This window comes from Lepidochelys olivacea (genome assembly GCF_965140295.1).
Source record: "Lepidochelys olivacea isolate rLepOli2 genome assembly, chromosome: 2".
NCBI lineage: Eukaryota > Metazoa > Chordata > Testudines > Cheloniidae > Lepidochelys > Lepidochelys olivacea.
Window position 1 is genome coordinate 177,177,155 of NC_140412.1, and position 24,797 is coordinate 177,201,951.

Consider the following 24,797-nt stretch of genomic DNA (forward strand, 5'->3'; position numbering starts at 1 on the left):
GCTATTTATCGCGTGAAAAAGAGGCATTCCTGCGCAGTCTCCCAGTCTCCGCCAATTAGGGGCCGGAATCGGCGTACGCGGGGAGGTGACTCAGGCCGGCAGCGCTCGGACCAAGATGGCGGCGGAACGCGGCTACAGCTTCTCCCTCACCACGTTCAGGTAGCGGCGGGGAGGTGGCAGCGGCACCGGTCTCCGCGCTGCTGCCGGGGGGGCTCGGGGCCTGGCTTGGCCCGGCCCGGGCGGCAGCGTGGGGAGGGGGGGATTTGCAAAGTCATCGCCCCTCCCCCATCTCCACCCCGGGTCCGGGCCTCTCCTCCGGTGGGTGCCTGGCCGCGGGAGGTAGATGGGGCCGGCGGGCGAGGCGGTTTTTACTTGTCAGCCGGGCCGCCCTGTCTGACCGGGAAGCAGGAGCCGGGCGCCTGGGTTCCGCCTCAGCCGCTGACCTCCCCCCCCCCCTTCCCCGGGCGCGGGGTCCCGATCCTGCCCCGGCGCTGCCACTGCAGTGAGCGGAGTTCAGCGCCGTTGTAACCAGGCAGCACCCCAGCCTGCCGGGGCCTCGCTCCCCGCCCCTGGGGGACGGGTTCGGCGGTGCGGCTGCGAGTCAGCGCGGGGCTTCTCTGGCCGGGCAGCAGCTGGGGAAGCCGGGCCCTGCTTTCCCGCGGACCGGTTGAGAAAGCGGCGCTGGGGTGGACAGGGACGCGAGCCCTTCGCAGGGGGTTGGAGCGCAGCTCAGGTCTCCTGCCCCCTGCGACTGGCAGGCGCCGCCCTGCCTGCCCCCTCCGCGGTGGGGTTCCCGGGCATGTCTGGCTGCCGCGCGCGGCGGGGAGCTTGCCCCGTGGGCGTGGACTCCTATGAAGTGGGAAGGGAAGGCGGACACCTTAAACACAAGCTTAAGGAAACTCCAAACCCCCGCCTCGCTGGGCTGCCTCCCTGTCTCGCTTTGTGTCTTGTAAAACTTGATTTCTGCTCAAGTATACCCACTTTACATACGCCAACACAGGAAGGAGGCTTTTGCTTTTAAGAAAAGAAAAGGAGTACTTGTGGCACCTTAGAGACTAACCAATTTATTTGAGCATGAGCTTTCGTGAGCTACAGCTCACTTCATCGGATGCATGCCGTGGAAACTGCAGCAGGCTTTATTTATACACAGAGAATATGAAAAAATACCTCCTCCCACCCCACTGAAAGCTGCTTTAAAGTAACCAGAAACACTCCACCAAAAACAGAAACCGAAAGCAGGAATCTGCTGCGATATAAAGTGCCTTATGGGAGGGAGGCACCCTAGAGTTGCACAGTGTTGACCTAAACTTTATTGAAATTCAGCAGATGAAGCATTTCTGTATTAAATATAGAATTTCCCGTTCATTGTTTTACGGGAGCTTTTTTAGATGTGCACATTAGACACATTAAGATCTGTAGCTTAATGTACTGAATGTTTCACCATAGTTTGGATATCATATTTCCTAATGGAATTACAAACTTTTAACTCACAACAGCTACTGTATTTCCTGAAACTTACTTCAAATCTACTTGGCTTTTGTTTCTCTAAAACACACATACACAGAGACACACACACTAAAACTAATACTACAAGTCACTGTCCTTTACATCACATTGACTGTTCTTTATGTCATTTATCACAGTCCAAAAACAGATCTGTTCTTGTGCATTGTCCAGTATTATACGTACAGATCTGTTTGCCAGTGGTCATAGCCCTTTTGTGTGTTGTGTTAAGGACAAGGTGTAGAGAACTCAAAATGCATATTGTGGTATTTACTTCTCTTATAATTCATAGGCAAAAGCATAGGAGTAGATTCTTGTTCTCTGGGTTACTTTTCTAAAATCCATAGGTGCAGGATCACAAACCTCATATCAATATTTTATCTATATAATTGTCCCCTAAAAAGTTGCACAAACTACATACATTTAGCACCATTTAAATGCAGCTACTTCGGGGCTGGAAGCCCTCACACTGTAAAAGGGTGGTTGGGTGAAGGGAAGACTTGGCCAAGTACATAGGGCTGACTTCTATTCCTACAAAAAGTACAGTGCTCTCTTTGACTACAAACAAAGAGAGGACAAGACCACCAGTTTTAAAGTCTAATTCAAAAGATCAGATGAACAGTACATTGGATGGCCACTCTATCTAACCAAGTGATTACGTAAACTAAGGTCTACCTGTTATTGTTCCAAAAAGTCTAGTTATTTTAAGCCTAATGGGTAAGCACTAAGTTGAGCCTGTATAAACACATTCACTTTAAGCCTGAAACAAGTGATTTGTTTTATTCACCCTTCTGTAGAATTTTTTTCATCACCATTCAGTAAGGGTTGGTGTTGAACTGCCAGTTTTGTAAACCCACACGAAGTAATTTCCCTAGTTTATGACTGAGGATGAAGAAGTATTTTTCAGTTGTTTGTAATGTTGTGGTGCCCACACCTTCCTTCAAAAATCTGTATGGTAAAAGCAGACTATGAAAATAATAATAAAAAAAAGATTTGACAGTCTTTCTTGCATCTTCTGCTTCCTGTTTGCCAAGAACCCATGCCCTGTTTCTAAGTGAGACTATTAAATTAAGTGCAAATACCTTATTAATAGAGTCCTGCACATATAAAAAATGGCTGTGGATACACATTTTTATATGGATCGCACATTGGATGTAAATATCCTTTGATATCCACAGATATGCAGGGCTCTAAACAGCTCCACAGGTCACCATGCAGCAGTGACCGGGGGGGGGAGGAGAAGTTGCCAGTCCACTTTTCACATTGGTGGACCCCTCCCCCTCTTCTTCCCCACTCTCCTTTCCCCCGGCCAGGCCAGCGGGCTGCTGCGGGAAGGGAGGAGGGCTGAGAACAGCCAGTGGCCGTGTCCCCGCCCGGCTGAGGGCGGGTGGAGGGTCCACGATTCTGCCCCAGCTGACCGCTCGGCTCTTACCGTGGCTGGACTGGGGCTCCAAGAGCTCCCCCTGCATGTTGGGGAGAGCCACATTGGCAGCTGTGGGAAGCCTCCATTCCTCCATCTGTTCCAGAGCCCTGTGCAAATACAAAATTTTTATCTGCATCCAAGCTGTTATCTGCAAAAATGGTCCTTGGATATAAAGCAGATTCCAGTGTATTTGCAAGGCTCTACTTAATAATTGAAAATAAAATAGAGTAAAGTTGAAAAGAAGGGAACTTGTACTTTTGGGACCTGCTTCCTTAAGTTTTACTTGGTTTCTAGAAAAAAATTTTCACCAGATATAGTGCAAGTAGGTGGCACGGAAGCTTCATGACAGAATTCTGCAACAGCAAAACCTATGGTAGACCAGTCCAGGTCCTCTACAAGCTAGAGCAGTGATTCTCAAACTTTTGTATGGTGACCCTTTTCACACAGCAAGCCTCTGAGTGCGAACTACTGCTTATAAATTAAAAACACTTTTTTTAAAAATATATTTAACGCCATTATAAATGCTGGAGGCAAAGCAGGGTTTGGGGTTGAGGCTGACAGCTCACAACCTCCCATGTAATAACCTCATGACCCCCTGAGCTAGAGTGAGACTTCCAGACTTACTTTCATATAAAGTATCTTATGACTGAATTGTATGTGTTCTCCTTTTTAGTCCTTCTGGTAAACTTGTTCAGATTGAATATGCTTTGGCAGCGGTCGCTGGAGGGGCCCCATCAGTTGGAATTAAAGGTATAAGAAATTTTCAAAGGTATATTAAGATGTAACTAATCAGTGCTAGATTCAAGGCTCGGGGTTTTATTATGATGCATTGTCTGTAGGGAGAATCTCAGTAGATTTTTGGCTATTTGAAAATGCATATTTCCTAGTTACTCTGTGATCTAGGGAAAGGTGATTTATAAAATAGCATGGAGTTGCATTATTTGCCTTTGGTTGGCATAATATCTTCAAGCATTGATTTCCAGAGACACAATCTTAAAAAGAGAAGGATGAGGAGAATATAAATACTGTATACATTTATGAAGAACATACATTTTGAGTAAATATTCTAGTTTTAGAGGGAGGTTTAATAGAAATAAACATTTTTACTCTGATTCCTAATCCTTGGGTGGGTCGGTCCAGTTTTGAACTAATTTACGTAACAGTTACATCTAATGTATCAATTGCTACAACTTCCTTATGTACATTTTAAAATAAGAGGGATAAAGGAGGTATGCTCGGCACCTATGTATGGTGGGGTAACTTCTCTCAAGGATGACTGCTTAACATGCTAACGTAAATCTTAAAGCTGTGGGAAGGAGGGAAAATTTTTCACATGCTAACAAAACTGTATTGTGCTTCAGCTGTTTTTGATAACCTTTTTATATTGAATATATAAACATAAAAATGTATCTTTTTCTTTCCAGCTGCAAATGGTGTGGTGTTGGCAACTGAGAAGAAACAGAAATCCATCCTCTATGATGAAAGGAGTGTACACAAAGTAGAATCAATTACTAAACATATAGGCCTAGTGTATAGTGGCATGGGTCCGGATTACAGGTATAAGAACATTCCTTCTGTTTGAGAGGGTGTTTGTATTCATTTAGATCTTGTAATTCACAAAAACTGAAGGCACTGGTGCAAATAGGCCTTTCTGATCTCCCAGCTCTCTCTCATCCATTTCCCCAAGAATATTAAAGCCATCAGTTGTCTCTTAATGGTTAACTGTGCTGGTGGTGTGTAATATAATGTTATAAATGTTTTCTTAACACAAACAATATCTTAACAATTGAATCATAAATATAAAAACATTTATACTTAATTGAATAAAAAATAGAGAATCAAACTTTTATGATAGAAATTATTTCAAATCAAGGACGGTTTCATATTTCCTTATGTCTCAGGGTGACTTCTAAGTTGGGGCATAATATATCCCAGGGGAACACATGTATTCGTTCCCTTAAATCACTGTGGCACTGAAAATGCAGAATTATTTAGTACTATGTTGATATTTTAGAACTTATAGCTAAACTGTCATAGTTGTTTTAGCTTTTTCCTATAATTAAAATTTTTGGTCTTGCTCTTTTGTAGAGTACTTGTGCACAGAGCTCGGAAGCTTGCCCAGCAATATTACTTGGTCTACCACGAGCCCATTCCAACAGCTCAGCTAGTACAGAGGATTGCATCTGTGATGCAGGAGTACACACAGTCTGGGTAAATAGTTCTTAATCTAACTCATGATGGTGTTCGTAAGGTGTTTTCTGATGTGGAGGTGAAAGATGCTGTGGAAGTGTTTGCTGTTAGTTGACAATTAAACATTTTATGTCTAAAACATTTTGTCAAGAAATGTTATTGTAGTGTGGGTGAGAGGGGAACTACTAACTGAGCATGTGGCAGTGGGTGGAATGTACTGTTAAGTGTCTTGAAAGTGTGAAGGTCAAACATCCCCATATATTTTCCATTTCTGGACTATGGACTTCCCCCGTTCTCTCATTCTCTCATAGTGAAGTTCTCTTGTGTATTACAATGCTAAAATGGACAAGATAACCCTAGTAAATAATCCATCTTGATTAGATTGTGAGGAGGCAGAGTTTGATAATGGCTAATTTAGTTATAAAAATGAGTATTGGGAAAGCAAATGATACATTTAAGGATGGTCTTAAGAACTTTTAAAATAGATAATTTTAGATTTAAGTAATGGTTGTGGGTTTTTTCTTTCTCTCCCTGTAGTGGTGTACGTCCTTTTGGAGTATCATTGTTGATATGTGGTTGGAATGAGGGGCGACCATATCTATTTCAGTCTGATCCATCTGTAAGTATCTTGCAATTGTAAAATAACTGAGTGTTTGGCTTGTAGAGCGATGTTCAAAGTGTTGTGTGCTTGTGAGATACCGTCAGGGCAGGGAGACTTTGGACACTGAAAAAGTTGATCACCTTAAGAGGTGATCAGATTCCACCTATTTTGCGTGGAACGTGATAAAAATTATTAATTTACACTTGCAGTGCAGGACTGTAAACTCCTTTTGCAAATCCACTGTTCTGTGACCAAGCTTTTTTTTAAATACTACTTCTATTTAATAGAACTGGGTGAAAATTTTTCAACAATTTTTTTTGGGTGAAAAATGCAGACTTGACAACACTGAAGTGTTCATGAATTTGTTAATTTTGCCAAATAGTTCACTTGAAAAAGACACTCCCCCTCCCCCCAAGTCAAAATGTTTAATTTCAGTACTTTTAAACATAAAATTTTGCTTTTTCAGTTTGAAACAACTTATTTTCAAATTTCCTTCAATTTTATTTTTAAAAATTCAATTTTTTTAAAAAAAGCTCAAAATCAAAACATTTAATTTTGTGTAGAACAAAAACGTTTAGTGTGACCTGAAGTGTATTTTTTATTTATTTATTTTTAACTTTGGAATTTTCAAAAATTTTGTTCCTGGTTTGATACAAAACTGATCCCCTCCACCCCCCTTGACTTTTCAGAATTGGCAGAAAACCAAGAAATGTATTGTTCACACACCTCTAGTATTTAATGAAGGATATTAGTCATTGTAATGATTCTTGATGAAATCTAAAAAACTGAACTATATCTAACATATTAATGTAAAATTCCAAAGGCTTTATTGCTTTGGAAAAGTGAGATGAGTATATTTTATCCTGTTTTATGCATGCAACTTCCACTGACATTAAAAGGAGCTCTTGCTCAGATTAAGGGCAACAATAATTATATATCATTTAAGTAATGCATTACAAAACAGCTATGCAATTTGTCATTTATCCTAAAAAATAACCTAAAACGCACTGTAATAGAAAGTGGAGGCACGCACTTCCCGGTGAGTTAGTCTCCCATCTTTCCCAATAGTGCAAAAACTTCCTCTGTTCAAAGAACCACAAATTGAAATTGTTTTTAATCACTGTTTTTATCAAATTAACCTTTCAAGGAAGGGGTAAAAAGTCAACTGAAAGTACATAGTAGAAATATTCCTTTATTTAAGATACTTTCTTAGCAGCAGACATTTAATAGCCAGACCTCAAAACCTCTTCTTTCAGAGCCTTGTATACATATTAGGAGCCCTAAATATCCAAACCAAAAAGTTTTCATAAGAAACTATTGTATTTTAGTTTACAAATCAGCTGAGTGATTAGTAAGTGTTAGATTTAATTGTTTTTATGTAATTTAATGTGTTTTCATCTATCCAGGGGGCTTACTTTGCATGGAAAGCAACAGCAATGGGAAAAAATTATGTGAATGGAAAAACTTTCCTTGAAAAAAGGTAACGCTTCTGCATTACCAATCGAACTCCTAAAACAGTGGCTCTCAATATTTCCAGACTACTGTACCCGTTTCAGGAGTCTGATTTGTCTTGTGTATACACAACTTTCACCTCACGTAAAAACTACTTGCTTACCTAATCAGATATAAAAAAAGTGTCACAGCACACTATTAATGAAAAATTGCTTACTTTCTCATTTTTACCATGTAATTATAAAATAAATCAATTGGAACGTATTGTACTTGGGTTACAGTGTATAGTAGATAGTACAGTATAAACAAGTTATTGTCTGTTTGACATTTTAGTTTGTACTGACTTCGCTAGTGCTTTTTATGTAGCCTGTTGTAAAACTAGGCCAATATCTAGATGAGTTGATGTGCCCCCCTGGAAGGCCTCTGCATATCTCCAGGTACTTGTACCACTAGTTGAGAACCACTGTCCTAAAATATTGACATGTACATCTGTATTAGCCAAATTTAGACATTGTAATCTGGCTGTGAAATTCTGATCATTTACAGTATTTTTAGACATTCTGATATTTATAATACAATGTTCAAGTGAAGATACTAGACGTTTGAGTAAAACTGAAAAAAATGTTTCTTCTTGTTTAGCACAAACTTCTTGACCGCCTGGGAATGAGGGGGTGTTTGTTGGAGGGCAGGAGGGGAGTGGTCCAGTGTAACAAACGGGTTATATTCAACATCTTTTTATAAATTTCAAGTGGTTTTGTTCTATACTGTCAGGTTAATGGAATAATTCTAATCCAGGTTTCATCTCTGAGACACTAAATACATGAAAAAAGAAAAGGAGTACTTGTGGCACATTAGAGACTAACCAATTTATTAGAGCATAAGCTTTCGTGAGCTACAGCTCACTTCATTGGATGAAGCTCACGAAAAAACTTATGCTCTAGAAACTAAAATTTATTTGAGCATAAGTTTTCGTGAGCTTCATCCAATGAAGTGAGCTGTAGCTCACGAAAGCGTATGCTCTAATAAATTGGTTAGTCTCTAAGGTGCCACAAGTCCTCCTTTTCTTTTTGCGAATACAGACTAACACGGCTGCTACTCTGAAACCTCTAAATACATGAGCATTCTAGTGGTCTTTGAGAATATTTTAGGCTTCATACAGAACTGTGATCTCCTTTTTTTTTTTTTTTTTTTTTTTTTTTTTTTAATATAGATACAATGAAGATTTGGAACTTGAAGATGCCATTCACACAGCTATCTTAACACTAAAGGTTAGAGAAATACCTTAAATAGGTTTTTTATTGTATGAAATTATTGATATAGTTAAGGAAATTCTCTTTTCTCTTCAACAGGAAAGCTTTGAAGGGCAAATGACAGAAGATAACATAGAAGTTGGGATCTGTAATGAAGCAGGGTTTAGAAGGCTGACTCCAACTGAGGTTAAGGATTACTTGGCTGCGATAGCCTAGTAGTCAGCAAGACTGTGTGGATTCACACGGATCTTTTTAATTTTTGCTAACTAAATGTTTTTGTTTGCAGTTTCTGCATACTCATTTCTACATGGTTTGTCTGACCAATATTTTAAATATTATCCGTGCAAATGCTCTGGTCCTAATACTGATACTTGGAATCTTAATACAAAGAATTATTCCCATTGATACATGGAATCTTTGTACACGAAATTGTACAAAAATAAAAGTTATAATGAAAGCTTATAAAAGCTAATGAATAAAACTTACAAATGGCACAGTTTTGTGCAGAATGTTAATGTCTTTAATTTTCTATATAAAGTTCAATTTCAGTATAATTCTTTTATTAAGGAAGCATACATTTTAGTAATAAGCTCCAAGGCTGAAGCTATATGTACTCTGCCAGCCAAACTAAATTAATATTACTTAGTTTTTTTTAAACACGTGTGAGGGCATGTGAATATTACTTAACATTAGGATTTTATTTATGGTCTAGTATAAAAAAGCCCAAACAATTGGGTTCAGTGAAATTTGTCCAAACATGGAATTATCAAATCTCTGCTACATACAATGCAGAATGAGCCAAGTCCTCCAGGGTGTGGTGTAGATCTCCCATATAGTTCAGGTTTCAGAGTAGCAGCTGTGTTAGTCTGTATTCGCAAAAAGAAAAGGAGTACTTGTGGCACCTTAGAGACTAACCAATTTATTTGAGCATAAGCTTTCGTGAGCTTCATCCGACGAAGTGAGCTGTAGCTCACAAAAGCTTATGCTCAAATTTGTTAGTCTCTAAGGTGCCACAAGTACTCCTTTTCTTTTTCCATATAGTTCAGTAAGAGTTCTACTTTTGGAACATTAGAATGATTGAGCCCTGAACTTGCATGTCTGCTAATGCAAGTGTTCTGTTATTGGAGTGTGTTTCATAGCTCAAGAACTTGCATTTTTCAGAATTGAAGTACTGTTGTTTGAGTTGATGTGGGAAAATAAAGATCCTACTAGCTATCAAGCACACAGTATTTTTCCAGTACTATCAATAACATTCTACAGTAGATAGAAAGGAGAACGGATGTCTTAAATTATTCCTCGAATTGTGCTTAACTATGTAAAGTACCCTTGAAATGTTAATCTGACTTTCATGAAATAAGGGGACACTTGTGTCAAGAACTTCTTTAGAAGCAACAGTGGAAATTGTGCATCACACATTAAGTGTTTTATTTTTAGATAAATTCTGCTATAATTTCAAAGTTATGTAGAATTCAAATCTGCATTACTAAAATATATATTTGCTTCTATGTTTCTTGTGTACACAAAGTAATCTGTTCTATGGTCATTCTCAAAGTGAGTGCTATTTGGGGATTGTTAGATTACCTAAAGTTACTAATACCTCTCAGTGACATCAAAATGTAAAATGACCAAGAGCGGTAGGCACACAGGACCATTTTCCTCATGTAAGAGTGGACAGATAGTTAGTTTGGTAGGCTGCTGGTGTGAAAGCAACAACCTGGTGAAGAACACACGGTCTCGTCTGCAGAAACTTGCTTGTAAACTACTTAACTCGTGTGGCAGTGCTCCAGACGTTCTTCCTTGGGTCTTTCTTAACACCATGTTTTAAATTATTATTAAATTTGTTAGTCTCTAGGGTGCCACAAGTACTCCTGTTCTTTTTAAATTATTAGGAGTCCTTTAAGTAGGATCTTTTGTAGCCGGTAGCCTTGACACAAATGTTACAGCAATAAAGTTGTGTCCCAAAGACTGCACTGTGTTTCGCCCAATGCAGTTCACTTACTCTTTTACTCTCAAACACTAATTTCACTCTCAAATCTCTTTTGGAGAGAAAAACAAAATCGGGTGATGGAATTGCCTTGCAGTTTGTTATGATTCTTAAATTCATGCTTTCAGTGCCCTCAAAAACCACTTGGAAAGGAAGAGAATAATGTGCTAATTCAAAGGCTTCATCTACTATGTGGCAGAACAGCATACTAGCACCTCTCTCACACTGCTATCTTGTTCTCTAGAATCTCACCTTTTCTATAGAATTATAGAAATGTTGGGCTAGAAAGGTCCTAAAAAAGTCATCTAATCTGTCCCCCTCCACTGATGTGCAACATAGTATACTTAGATGGTCCCTGACAAGTGTTTGCCTAACCTGATCTTAAAAACCTTCAGTGATGGAGACTCCACAACTTCCCTTGGTAATCCATTCCAGTACCTAACTATCTGTATAGTTAAAAGGATTTTCCTAATATCTAACCTAAACCTTCTTGCAGATTAAGCCAATTAGTAAAGGTAAGACAAGTAGATATGCAGAACAATTTATCAGTCCTCTTTATAACAGCCCTTAATATATTTGAAGAATATGATTAGGTATCCCCTTCAGTGTTCTTCTCAAGACTAAACGTACCCAGTTTCTTAACCTTTCTTCATAGGCCAGGTGTTCTAAACCTGTTATCATTTTTGTTGCTCTTTACTGGCCTCTTTGTCTCCATCTTTCTTAAAGCATATCCAGTGTTGGGCATCAGATTATTTCACCTAAGGTCTCACCAGTGCATAGTAGCGTGGAACAATTACTTCCTGTGGCTTACATACAACATTCTTGTTCATACACCCTAGAATAGTGGCCTTTTTTACAACTGAATTTTACTGTTTAATTTGTGATGCACTATGATCCTGAGATCTTTTGCTGCAATATTACTGTTTGAGCCAGTTATTTCCCATTTTGTATTTGGGCATTTATTTTTCCTTTGTAAGTGTAGTATTTTTCACTTGTCTATATTGAATTTCATCTTGTTGATTTCAAACAAATTTGCCAATTTATCAAGGTCATTTTGAATTCTAATCCTGTCCTCCCATCTTGGTGTAATCTACAAATTTTATAAGCATACTCTCCATTCTCCAAGTCCTCAATGAAAATATTGATTAGTACTGGACTGAGGGACTCCACTAGATATGTCCTCCGAGTTTCATGGCAAACCATTGATGACTACTCTTTGAGTATGTTTTTTTTGTTTTTTTTTTTCAACTAGTTGTCTACACATTTTGTAGTAATTTACTTAGGAAAATGTAATGTGGGACTGTGTCAAATACTTCACTAAAATCAAGATATGTCTGCAGCTTTCCCCATCTACTAGGCCCAAAACCCTGTATTATGAAAGTCTCTGAGCAGTGTGTAATTGATGCAGTGATGAGACTGGAACAATAGTTCTAAGGAACTCAATACCCAGTGAAGATTTAAATATCAGTATGGTTAACTATTCCATTCCTCAGATAAAGCAGGAGAGGGAAGATCATGAATCTGCAGCGTTTATTTGGTGAGATGTCTCAGGTGGGAGATGCTATTTTTTTCCCTCGGACCCCCAGTCAAGAAAGAGGCATGTCCAAGGATCCTAGCAGCATGTGTGGGCATATAAATGGGAGGCTAAGCTCAAAGCCCTGTGAAGCTCAGACGAGTGCGCACAATCATATTTTGAGCATGTGCACATCCTACTGTGCACAGTATTTCATTTTAATGATTCATAGAGGCAGAGTTTGGTAGAGTACCACCACCCCTTTTCCTCCATCTTGACCTGTAGCTTATGCCTACTGTGGAAACTATGCCACTGTACCAAGACAGCTGCACTGAAAATTAGGCAATTATTTTAAATTGACTTATCTTTATGGAGCCTTTAAAATGTGTTTACCATTTCGCCTAGAAATTTTTAAAGATGTATTTTTAACTTTTTAAAATGTTTTTTAGAGGATGATTTTGTTTTGGAGCATGTTCTCAAATGCAAAAATAAAGAGCACTTCATGAGTGAAGTACGTTTTGTGGAAAGTATACAGTGGTACTAGCCTCCAGGTGGTGCAGTTTGTCTTGTATCTTCATGAATATCAAAGTCCTTGGTTATAATCCCCTAAACAATCTTGGAAACAACTGCTATGTCATTCTCTAAAAGTGCAGCCTCTAAACCACTAGCAGAAATTTATGGTAGCTAATGTGTGAGATATTGGCAGCAGAGAGACTAAACAATATTGGAGGGGAGAGAAAAAGACTTGTTCTGAGTTTAATTTCAAATAGGGTTTCATGTGTGGATCAACAGATGTGCCAGAGCCTAGAATTGCATTGTAAAACTTCTAAAGTTGTGCTGTAATGTGAATGCCCCCCAAAAGCAAAAGAACAGTTAAACAGCTGTTCTAACTCCCAGTTCTATGCATTGACTTACATGATCTTTCTTCAGTAAAGCTCCAATCCTGGAAGCTACTCTGCTCCTCCAGCCTCTTATGCCAGTTCAGAGACTATTAAGAGCAAGAAAATTGCTCAGACTTCATGTAAATGGTAGATTTGGAATAAAGCACAACTGCAGTCCTATTACGGTTATTTGTGAGGATGGGGGGGAGCAGGTCGGGGTAGGGGAGGAAATATCTTTTATTGGACCAACTTCTGCTGGCGAAAGACAAGCTTTTGAGCTTACACAGAGCTCTTCTTCAGATCTAGGTGTGAGGCTGTTATTTTAAGAAGGTGGCAAATTGACTGAAGATACAGTAACTCCTCACTTAGTCATCCCGGTTAACGTTGTTACGTTGCTGATCAATTAGGGAACATGCTTGTTTAAAGTTGCACAATGCTCCCTTATAATGGTGTTTGGCAGCCACCTGCTTTGTCCACTGCTTGCAGAAAGAGCAGCCCTGTAAAGCTAGCTGGTGGGGGCTTGGAACCAAGGTGGACCAGCAGCCCCCCATCAGCTTCCCACTCCTTTAAGAGCCTGCTGGGTGGCTGCCACACAGGGAAATCAATTGCCAGCTGTTCAGCTGTCCCTTGCTCCACTGTCCTGTGATTCTCCTGTCCTCTGCCTAGGAGCTGCTCCTGAGAACCTCCTGCTTGCTGTGCAGGAGGGGGGCTAATGTCAGGGTGTCCCCCTCCCCCTTGCTCCTGCCCCTTGCTTACCCCATTTCCATAGAGTGGGGAGGGAGGGAGGACATGACAGGGCTCAGGAGAGGGAGTATGCTAGCAGCAGCTGCTGTCTCAACTTGCTGATCTACTTAAAAAGACAATGAACTTAGAGTGGGGTCAGCGTACTTAAAGGGACAATGCACAGCTCTCTCTCTCACACACACAGGGTGTGTATGTCTCTGCCATGCTGTCTGCCCTCCATTTGTGCTGCCTTGTAGAGTGTGAGACTACATTAATAACAATGTGTTAACCCTTGGGGGCTCAGCTGTTCTAGTTTGTCATTTAGCAGGAAGGCATTCCCTGGGAAATATCCCACCCTCTGACTTCACCACCTCAACCAAGCTTCACAATCATCATTGCTGGGTACAGTATTAAATTGTTTGTTTAAAACTTATTGTTTGTGTGTGTGTGTGTGTGTATATATATATATATATATATATATGTCTTTTGTCTGGTGAAAAAAATGTCCCTGGAACCTAACTACCCCCTCCCCCACATTTACATTAATTCTTAGGGGGAAATGGGATTAGCTTAACATTGTTTTGCTTAAAGTCACATTTTTCAGGAACATAACTACAACGTTAAGCGAGGAGTTACTGTACAGGGAAGGTAAGTGAGCCATAACTTGCTTTGGGGTTGATTTACTATTACCTTGCACCTTGTGTGACCATTTGTAGTGATGTAAATGATGATGCAAGACACAGAGTAGCAGTGAATTTGGTCCATTAATCATATGATCCATTATATTTATCAGGTTGTCTGGAGTGGCTCACGAGTGTAAGTGCCCTGTTTTTGAGAATCTGTCCAGGAGGCAGCTCCTGGGGATCTCTGGCTTCAGTTTAGAGTCTCTGGTCCTTTAGGATTCAAACAGCCAGAAAGATGGGAATTTTTCATATGGTTTTGTTTTATTTCCTTCATTCAGCTTCCACGCCCCCAGAATAAGCTTCATAGATCATAGCATTTTCTAGGTGTGATAGGGATCATTAACCAATCCTTTGGATTGCAGTGGTCCTTGCCCCATTTTATTTTGACAGTCATTCTGGATGGGTGGGGGAAAGGGACCCAGGCCTGAGTTCACAAGCCCAGAGTAAACATTTTCAAAGTTATAAAGGAAAGCTTAAGTATTTTCTTATAGCATGGAATACAAACATTGCAAGTGAGATTAATGTGTGCAACAACCATGGGCCCCGACTTCTTCTGGTGCTGGTGGGTGCTCAACCCTGCTCTGACCCCGGCCCCACCCTGACTCCACCCAGCCCCCATTCCAACCCCTTCCCCAAAGTCCCTCCCCCAACTCCACCCCCTGCCTGCCCCTATTCAACTCCTTCCCCAAAGCCCTGCCCTGCCCCCCCCCGCTCCCCAGAGCTTGCTACAGCTGTTTGGTGGCGGCAAGCGCTGGGAGGAGGAGGTGAGGCGGGGCAGGGAGCTTGGCTGCTGGTGGGTGCAGAACACCCATTAACTTTTCCCCGTGGGTGCTCCAGCCCTGGCGCACCCATGGAGTCGGTGCCTATGGCAACAACTTACAAGCATTTCATAGAGTTGAAATATATTCTTACATAGGCACTGACTCCGTGGGTGCTCCAGGGCAAAAAATTAGCAGGTGCTTAGAAACCCACCGGCAGCTGAGCTCCCCCTGTCCCCAGTGCCTCTCCCCTGCTGGCGGCCCCACCAATCACTTCTCCCCCTCTCTCCCAGAACTTCCTGCCTGTCGCAAACAGCTGTTTTCTTATGGTTTTGTTTTATTTCTTATGGAAGGAGGGGGAGGAGTGGGGACAGGGTGCACTCAGGGGAGGGGGCGGAGCAGGGGTGGGAAGATGTGTGGTGGGGGCAGAGCAGGAGCAGGAAGAGGCTGGGGCTTTGGGGAAGGGATGGAGTGGGGGGCAGAGCAGGGGCAGGAAGAGGCAGGGGCTTGGGGAAGGGGTGGTGTGGGGACGGGACCTGGGGCGGGGGGGAAAGTCGATCACATACACTCCCCCCCGGATAGAGGGGAAGTCAGCGCCTATGCATTCTTATAAGACTAATAGCTATTTTGAACAAAACTAATATATAGGTGTTAATCGTGGTGCAAATTTAAAGTGAGGCTGGAGGCCATGATGGCATCAGGTTGTCAGGTCTTAGCTAATGCCTGCAGCCTGGGGAAGAGGTGGTATTTGGCCTGCCAGTGTCACAATATTGTTTATGCTGACTGAAAGATTTTGATGTGGTTAGGGTGGCCAGGTGTCTGGTTTTCAAGCAGAAAGTCCAGTTGAAAAGGGGACCTGACAGTGTCCGGTCAGATAGACTGACCGGACACCCAAAGTCCAGTAAATGCAGCCGCGGAGGTGCCAAGTCATCACCCACGTCACCCCTATTCATCAGCCAGGGCTGCCTCCTATCTGTCCTGTTGGGTGGCTAGAGTTCCCAGCCCCGGCTCTTCAGGTGAGTCCCTCCAGACCTGAGCAGTGGTGGTGGTGAGGGGGAGTGGAAAGAGGAGTGAAAAGGGGTGGGGAGTCAGGGTGAGGGGTGGGGCTTTGGGGGAAGAGGTGGGGCTTTGGGGGAATAGGCAGGGCAGAGGTGGGAGCTGGGAGGGCAGAGGTGGGGCAGGGGAGGTTCCAGCACTCCTGCTGGAGTGTCTGGTATTTAAATATTAGGAAGTTGGCAACCCTAGATGTGGTGCAAATTTAAACTGAGGCTGGAGGCCATGCTGACAGTCAATTAAGAGTGGTTTGGAGTTGGAAAAAAATGATGTAAAACCAGTCTGAAAGATGCAGGAACTCCCCTGGAAGCTGGATCACAGCTGATGTTTAGTATCAGCACAGCATAGACCGCCTCCCTCCCTCTTTCTAAAGAATTTCACAAGGAAAGATACCAAAGATAATACTGCCCTTTATAATAATACTGCCCTTTATTTTAAAGGGTAACAAAAAAAGTTGTTTTGAATTAAGAAAACTATTTTAAGAGCTCCATTTATTCTGATCTGTTTTCCCCCGTACTTTTTGAATGTTGTTTTTAGAGATGGGGAGAATGGCTGGCTGAGGGAGCATGAGCTGAACTAACTTGAAAGGTCGGCAAGATGTGTGGGGGCAGTGATTTGTGATATTCTTCGGCAAGCAGGGGAGCGAGGGGGAATGTCTCACTGAATGCATCCGATGAAGAGAGCTGTAGCTCACGAAAGCTTATGCTCAAATAAATGTTAGTCTCTAAGGTGCCACAAGTCCTCCTTTTCTTTTTGTGGATACGGACTAACACGGCTGCTACTCTGAAATCTGTTGCAGCCTGAGGTACATACCATGTCCTATTCTGGCAAATGCTAAAGCAACTCTTACTATCCAGAGGAGGAGAAAAAATATATCCATTCCCTTCTTGGGAGGTTAGCTTTTAGAGCTATGCAACAAATATGGGTATGAATGGTAGCAGCGGGATAAATTCTCTGTAATACACCCCCAAGTAAATAAAAAGCCCAGTGTAAGAATGAAGAGGTTTCAGGTTGTCCCTAGAGAAAAGCCCTGGCCTGGATCGCTGGGCGGCGCTGCAGGCGGCCGGGAAGCTGGAGCGTGCCGTAGCCAGGCCGGGTTTTTGCTTAGCTCGCAGAAGGGGAAGGGCCGGAGTGGGCCAGGCCATTGGCTTTCCATGACTGTGTTTAGGGGAAGCAGCTGCTGCTGCACCGGGGGAAGAAGCCTGGCCCGTGCCGCGGGGCTGATTCCCCCCCCCCCCCTCAGGTGTAAGTATCGCCCAGGCTCGGCCGAGGCACGGCGCTCGGGCCGCGGTGGGGGACGCTGAGGAAGGACAGCTCTGTAGGAGCGTGGTGGACTTCAGAGGAAAATCCCGGGCGGGGGAGGACTCCGAGACTAGCCCACGGCTGTAAACTGATCCCGGTAAAGGGGCTGACCATCGGCAGAAAGACAGAGGGTAGCAGCTGGGTCGGGACACGCCAGTAAACAAGACTCCCTTACTAGAGACACTCCGGGAGCCCGGGCCAAACCCGCTGGGGATCCAAACGCACCGCACGCTGGGGCGGGGGTGGCTGGGCTCGTGTCTTAAAGGCAGGCGGAAGAGCACGTTTAGACAGGTGGATTTGGCTGTGTGGCCTTTCTCGGTGAGCTGCCTAAGCTCCGACATACTTTTAAATGCCCCTGTACGGAGAGCCCCTGCATCAGTGGAGGTTTTGTGCATCGGGGCCAGTTGTACGGAAGAATCACTTGAAGCCCGGGGGGACTCGCTGCTTGGTGCCAATCCCCAGGGCTGGGGAGCGGCGTGGAGCGGGGATAAGCAGGGGGCGAGCCCTGGGAAAGGGGAGCGGCTGCTTGGTACGGGAGCAGCGGCCGGGTATTTGACTCATTGTGCCCTGGTTTAAGATGGTGGCTTCGCTTCCTCCCTGCCAGTGCCCATGTGACTTCTCCAGGCGGTGCCCACAGCCAGGAGCCGGAGGTCAGGCCATGGGGGGGGGGGGGGGGTGAGCACGTCCCTCCCCCAACCCTGTGATGTCTGCTTCTGCTCTTGCAGGGCCAGTAGCCGCGGCGGGAGGGGAAGGGGAGGCTTCCAGGGGAAGGTGGTGGGGGCTCAGCGGCGGGTGCTGGGGGAGTGCAGTGGGGGTCTGGGTGCAGCTAATTGGGGGTCAGTGGTGTGGGGGGCGCAGCGGGTGGGGCTCGTCAGGGTGGGGTTTGAGTGCAGGGAGCTCAGTGGGGGATGGTCTGGGTGCAGGGGTGGTGGGGTCTGCAGGCAGGGGGTCTTTGTGCCTGGGGCTCCAGATGCAGGGGTTGAGGTTCAATGGGGTGGTGTTTGGGTTGTGGGGTTCTGAGTGTACGGGGTGAGGCTTGGCGGGGGCATCTAGGTATGGGAGGTCCGATGCACGGGGGTTTGGCGAATGGGGGAGCAGCTCCCTGCACAGTGACCCCTCCCCTTGTAGCTGAGGAGCGATGAGGGCAGGAAACAGGGCAGGATTCTGAGCTTTCTGCAGCTGGGGGAGGTTTGTGGGGGTAAGTCTGCCACAGCCCCAGCAACTCCTTGCAGGGGAAGAGGAAGTTCCAGCCTCCAGCCCAGCTGATCCCAGCTCAGGGTAGGAGCCACTGGTTGAGGTGTCCCCAGCCCTGCAGTGATTTACCTCTCTGGCTGCTGTGGATGTCTGAGAAAACGTACCTGCGCAGCTAGGGAGTGGCGTGTGACTGCCCTTGCAGTTTCCCTGTCAGAAAGTCATATTTCTGCAGGGAAACAAAGAAATCTGTGCGGGACATAAATTCTGCACACACGCAGTGGCGCAGAATTCCCCCAGGAGTATACGGCTCTGGTTGTTCTTCATTTCTGCCATGTTGCACGTTGGTGCAACCTTACCACTGACGACGATGTGATTATTTGTGTGCATTTAATTTTTCCTGTTATGAATTGTGTGGTGATATCAAAACATATAGCCAACACATTTATTGCAAAACTGAGTGTATGCGTCAGTTTTACGTACAGGTGCAAATGATGCCTTGGGAGACTGGGAATCAATAAAAAAGTCGGATTATTTTAACGTAAACTCTGGAGTGCTGTTGTGAAGTGTCTGGGTTTTGTGATATGCAGCACTGAAGAACTGTTTTTTCAGATATGGCCGGAGGAAGCATCAGGCTAAAGGGGCAGCAGGAAAGAAGACTCATTTAGAAATGAAAAGAGAACATTGAGAGTGATGTGAGGAGATTAAATTTGATTTGATAGGCAATAGGGAGCCGATGAAGGTACTTCAGGAGTTTCTAAATGCTGTCTTAGTGATGGGAGAGAGAGATTGTTTTGCTATTTTCTTTATTTTTTGTGATGAACTGCCTGAAGAGATTGAGTTGGTCATGTGAATCCTAGAATATCAGGGTTGGAAGGGACCTCAGGAGGTCATCTAGTCCAACCCCCTGCTCAAAGCAGGACCAATCCCCAACTAAACCATCCCAGCCAGGGCTTTGTCAAGCCTGACCTTAAAAATATCTAAGGAAGGAGATTCCACCGCCACCCTAGGTAACGCATTCCAGTGTTTCACCACCCTCCTAGTGAAAAAGTTTTTCATAATATCCAACCTAAACCTCCCCCACTGCAACTTGAGACCATTACTCCTCGTTCTGTCATCTGCTACCATGTAGAACAGTCTAGATCCATCCTCTTTGGAACCCCCTTTCAGATAGTTGAAAGCAGCTATCAAATCCCCCCTCATTCTTCTCTTCCGCAGACTAAACAATCCCAGTTCCTCAGCCTCTCCTCATAACTCATGTGTTCCAGTCCCCTAATCATTTTTGTTGCCCTCCACTGGACTCTTTCCAATTTTTCCACATCCTTCTTGTAGTGTGGGGCCCAAAACTGGACACAGGACTCCAGATGAGGCCTCACCAATGTCGAATACAGGGGAACGATCACGTCCCTCGATCTGTTGGCAATGCCCCTACTTATACATCCCAAAATGCCATTGGCCTTCTTGGCAACAAGGGCACACTGTTGACTCCTATCCAGCTTCTCATCCACTGTAACACCTAGGTCCTTTTCTGCAGAACTGCTGCCTAGCCATTTGGTCCCTAGTTTGTAGCGGTGCATTGGATTCTTCCGTCCTAAGTGCAGGACTCTGCACTTGTCCTTGTTGAACCTCATCAGATTTCTTTTGGCCCAATCCTCTAATTTGTCTAGGTCCCTCTGTATCCTATCCCTACCGTCCAGCGTATCTACCTCTCCTCCCAGTTTAGTGTCATCTACAAACTTGCTGAGGGTGCAATCCACACCATCCTCCACACCATTAATGAAGATATTGAACAAAACCCTTGGGGCACTCCACTTGATACCAGCTGCCAATTAGACATGGAGCCATTGATCACTACACGTTGAGCCTGATGATCTAGCCAGCTTTCTATCTATCTTGTAGTCCATTCATCTAGCCCATACTTCTTTTAACTTGCTGGCAAGAATACTGTGGGAGACCGTGTCAAAAGCTTTGCTAAAGTCAAGGAATAACACAACCACTGCTTTCCCCTCATCCACAGAACCAGTTATCTCATCATAGAAGGCAATTAGGTTAGTCAGGCATGACTTGCCTTTGGTGAATCCATGCTGACTGTTCCTGATCACTTTCCTCTCCTCAGAGTGCTTCAAAATTGATTCCTTGTGAAGACGATGATGATGGATTGAATAAGGATTTTTGTGCTTGGAAGATTTTGGTGATATTGGGTAGAGAGAGTTGTAAGTAAGGTTTCAACTGCATATGGGCTTAAAGATTCCACAAATCTGGGCTCAGAACCTGCATTAGCAGATTCATATTCAGGGGAGTGCCTAGTTCCTGTGTCTGGTTCCAGCTGCCTCTGTCATCAACACCTGATTCTCTTCAACTAGTGTGCATCTAACCTGGTCTGAAAATGGTAGGGGGTATGTATGTGTATAACCCTATGGTAAATACAAAAACTACTTGCAATAATATATGATGCTCTGGTTGGTTTTTTTTTTTTTTTTCCAGAAGTCTTCCCATATTAAGTAACTGATCCTTTCCACACCGTGATGAAGTAGGTAAATAATATTATACCCATTATACTGATGGGGGGAGCGTGGGTTGGTGGGGAATGACATGCCTAATGCCACACAAATAATCTGTTATAGAGCCAATTTATCATACAGGAGTTCCTGGATCCTAGGCCTATAGTCAAGTCCACTGTACTACACACCTTCTTGTAATCTGAAACTCTCTCTGTAATTAAAGGTCAGCCAGGCAACAGTCTTCTAGGTTTACTCACTTAATTAGCAACAGTTCTACAACGTAACTAGATAGGAGGTTGTCTGTCTTTAAAAATGGTAAAGCACAATGAGCTCCCAGGGTGCAGTATAAGCAATTAAAAATAATCATTAGAACTACAGTGTGTAAACTTAGGGAGAGGGTGGAGCCTTAAGAGCACAATGCAGCTTGTATAAATCTGATTGTTTGAATAAGGTTAGAAGTGAGGGCTCAGTTTTTCAGAAGTGGTTGGGGGGGATGTTGGACAGTTGAAGAACCCCAAATCGTGGAAGACACCTTTTTAAAGGCCTGGATTTTTCTGAAAACGCTAAGTACTCATCCGCAGAAAATCGGGCCCCATCAAATCATTAGTCACTTTTCTGAAGAGCTTGGCCAAGGTGTTACAGTTTCTAATGCCCAAGCTACATAACTATGGTAGTCATTGCACAAAATCCAGTGCAAAGCTCTGATGTATGGTATTGGAAAAGCTTCTTTCTATATTGTCTTTGTCATTGAACTTGTAGTAATGATCATCTCTCTTGCTTTCATCTGATAGAAATAATGTTGTCAACATGTCTGTGCCGTCATTGCTTTGTGAGAGAATCGCTGTGGCTAAGGAATTAATGAAGAGAGCAGAATCCCTTTCCAGATCACAGAAAGGAGGTATAGAAGGTGGAGCAAAGCTATGCAGCAAATTGAAGGCTGAGCTGAAATTCTTGCACAGGGTGGAGGCGGGGAAGGTGGCTATTAAGGAGTCCCATTTGCAGAGTACCAATCTCACACACCTCCGAGCCATAATTGAGTCAGCAGAGAACCTGGAGGAGGTCGTCAGTGTCCTTCATGTCTTTGCTTATGAAGACTGCTTTGGAGAAAAGCAAACGCTAGTGGTAGATGTTGTTGCAAATGGTGGCCACACTTGGGTGAAAGCAATTGGTCGAAAAGCTGAAGCTCTTCACAATATTTGGCTGGGCCGGGGCCAGTATGGCGACAAAAGCATCATTGAGCAGGCAGAGGACTTCCTGCAAGCAAGCCGTCAGCAACCAGTGCAATACAGCAACCCCCATATTATCTTTGCTTTTTATAATAGTGTGTCCAGTCCTATGGCAGAGAGGCTGAAAGAGATGGGCATATCCGTGCGGGGAGATGTAGTTGCTGTTAACTCTTTGGCAGAGCACTTGACTGAAGAGGGACACCTAAGTGCCAGCGAATCTGATGAAGAAAGCTCTGAGCTCCTGCAGGTGACCAGAGTAGACCGGGAGAATTTAGTAGCCAGCATTGCTTTTCCTACAGAGATCAAAGTAGATGTGTGCAATAGGGTTAACTTGGACATCACTACTTTAATTACATATGTCTCTTCCCTTAGCTATGGTGGCTGCCACTTTATCTTTAAGGAGAAAGTGTTAACGGAGCAGGCAGCACAGGAAAGGAAGGAGAGAGTCCTGCCTCAGTTGGAGGATTTCATGAAGGGCAAGGAGCTGTTCGCTTGTGAATCTGCAGTCAAAGATTTTCAGTCAATCTTAGAAACTCTAGGAGGACCTGGGGAGAAAGATCGAGCCATCTCTCTCATGAAAAGAATTAATGTGGTGCCAGACCAGCCCTCTGACCGTGCCTTAAGACTAGTGGCTAGTTCAAAAATCAATAGCCGCTCTCTAGCCATCTTTGGGACAGGAGACACTTTAAAAGCCATCACGATGACCGCAAACAGCGGTTTTGTTAGGGCAGCAGCTAACCAAGGGGTTAAGTTTAGCGTGCTTATCCATCAGCCAAGGGCACTGACCGAAAGCAAAGAGTCTGTTGCCACACCTTTACCAAAGAACTGCGCAGCCGATAGTGGGCTCTGACTAAGCCATCTAATTAATTACAGTCATTAAAATAACTGTTTAAACGTGCTGCAGTGGAGACAGTTCAAGAAAGAGAACTCTCAAAACAATAAATTTTTTCTTTTTGTGTGCCAGAGCCAGATACATGTGGTAACTTACCTTCAAATGAAAAATTCAAGAAAAGAAGAAAATCTGTACATCATTCAGAATAGTAATGTAATGGATAAAGAAATATAGGTGAAAACACGTAAATCCTCTGTATGTGGAATTTTTGGTCTTAACCAAATAGGGTATACAGTAATTTATTCATTGAGATAACTGCATTTCAGTGGAAAATGTTAACTGTGTTCTACCTTATTAAAAAGTTCCGTTAGAAACTCAAGCCAAGCGTGCTTCTATTCTATCTGTGCGCTGTGACGTTCTCATCCCCTTTTGAGGGACTACAGTTTTTAAAAAGGATTGTTAAATCACCTCTGCAAAACTTAAACAAATAGGGTAAGTAAAAGGGCAATTTGATTTCTTTCATTTGTTGGATGAAGTGAACTACTAGAAAAACATGCACCATGTTAAACATGTGCAGTACACTAAGGAATGATTGTACTATACCAACTGATCACGTGTACAAATGCCAATGCCCAGATCCTCAAAGGTATTTGATTTCAATAGGAGTTAGGTGCCTAAATACCTTTTGAGCACCTGGGTCTAAGTCTTTCACTTCTTTTGGTTTTAAAAAGTGTATATCTGTCCGGAGTTTAGTACAGAAGACTGACTTAGGAGTTTTGGCTATAGCTTAACTTCCAGGGAAAAAACTGAAATTGGAGTTTCATTGGCATTTTCACTTTTTATTAATGTGCCAGGGCTTGCGTGGGGGTGCCTCTGGCAACCTGACACTGTAGCTGCACTGAGGAAATTCTCCCCCTTCTCCTTGTGGGCTGTTTACATTTCCTATATGCTGCTGAAGCAGGGGGCAGAATCTCTTCCAGTGTTCCACAGAATGTGATGTTGGTGTTCCAGCAGACAGAGCTCTCTTGTATTGAGCCACCCCGGAACCAATGTCCAAGCAGAGTGCTAAGGAGCACTCTATTGCTGAAGGTTCAGAGCCAGATTCTTGGATCCTGCTGTATTTCCTTTTGTTGTTCAGCAGCCCAAAGGGAGTAGAAATCTCCCTTAGGTCCCCTGTTGCGGGTGGGCGGGGAATAATGCTGATTTGGAGAAATAGGGTTAGTAGGTAGCTGCTGCTGATTACTCATTCCATAACAGCAGAGGCTGTTTCAGTGGTGGCTGATGCTGTCACTGTCCAGACACTGTAAAGTGGAGAATTTAAAAAATCCATTTTATTCATTCTTCTGTCATATCAAAAAGGGAACACTTATATAACTCATTTCAAATGTTAATATTGTTTAGATGTTTGTCACATCACAGCACTATCTGTCTATGATTAGTATTTTGTTCATCATGGAAAATGAATGAATGCCAGAGTGAAAAATGGAGTACTGAGCAATACATTTTATCAAGATGGCTAGAAAGTATCTGTTGAATATTTTGTACAGTTGTTGAAAAGGTATCTTTATCCATGCCACTTGTAGTTCAAATGAAGGGCATTCCTTTATGTTTGGCTGTCCAAGGGCAATGCTTGATACATTGTTGGGGGGGAAAGGGAATCTGCAACACTCACTTTACCTTTAGAGAAAGAAATATATGCAGACTACATGAGGGTGAAAAAAATGGGAAAGC

General features: G+C 43.4%; 2 protein-coding genes across 6 annotated transcripts; both read left to right on the forward strand.

Moving 5' to 3' along the window:
* Window positions 1-4: 4 nt before the first annotated feature.
* Window positions 5-10,385, forward strand: PSMA2 (proteasome 20S subunit alpha 2). The gene is made up of 8 exons (XM_084621268.1): window positions 5-159; window positions 3,600-3,676; window positions 4,351-4,483; window positions 5,015-5,137; window positions 5,654-5,735; window positions 7,124-7,197; window positions 8,380-8,437; window positions 8,519-10,385. The coding sequence occupies exons 1-8, from the start codon at window positions 116-118 to the stop codon at window positions 8,633-8,635; spliced, it is 708 nt and encodes a 235-aa protein (XP_084477394.1). The 5' UTR covers window positions 5-115; the 3' UTR covers window positions 8,636-10,385.
* Window positions 10,386-17,095: 6,710 nt separating this feature from the next.
* On the forward strand, window positions 17,096-23,408 carry LOC311515289 (UPF0415 protein C7orf25 homolog). 5 transcript variants are annotated; one of them, XM_084618254.1, is made up of 3 exons: window positions 17,096-17,259; window positions 20,992-21,037; window positions 21,800-23,408. In XM_084618254.1, exons 2-3 carry the CDS (start codon window positions 21,033-21,035, stop codon window positions 23,082-23,084), a joined length of 1,290 nt encoding a protein of 429 aa, XP_084474380.1. In that variant the 5' UTR covers window positions 17,096-17,259; window positions 20,992-21,032; the 3' UTR covers window positions 23,085-23,408. The 5 variants fall into 5 exon arrangements, with proteins under 5 accessions (XP_084474380.1, XP_084474383.1, XP_084474381.1 ...); XM_084618257.1 differs by having other exon boundaries at window positions 17,097-17,259; window positions 20,992-21,041; XM_084618255.1 differs by lacking the exon at window positions 17,096-17,259 and adding an exon at window positions 17,270-17,413 and having other exon boundaries at window positions 20,992-21,041.
* The last annotated feature ends 1,389 nt before the right edge of the window (window positions 23,409-24,797 follow it).

Bases quoted from the DNA above. Each gene is read 5' to 3' on its own strand.
- PSMA2 (XM_084621268.1), top strand. From the start codon at position 116: ATGGCGGCGGAACGCGGCTACAGCTTCTCCCTCACCACGTTCAG. The intron at 5,736-7,123 runs GTAAGTATCTTG...TCATCTATCCAG, and splicing joins TATTTCAGTCTGATCCATCT to GGGGCTTACTTTGCATGGAA. The intron at 8,438-8,518 runs GTTAGAGAAATA...TCTCTTCAACAG, and splicing joins CAGCTATCTTAACACTAAAG to GAAAGCTTTGAAGGGCAAAT.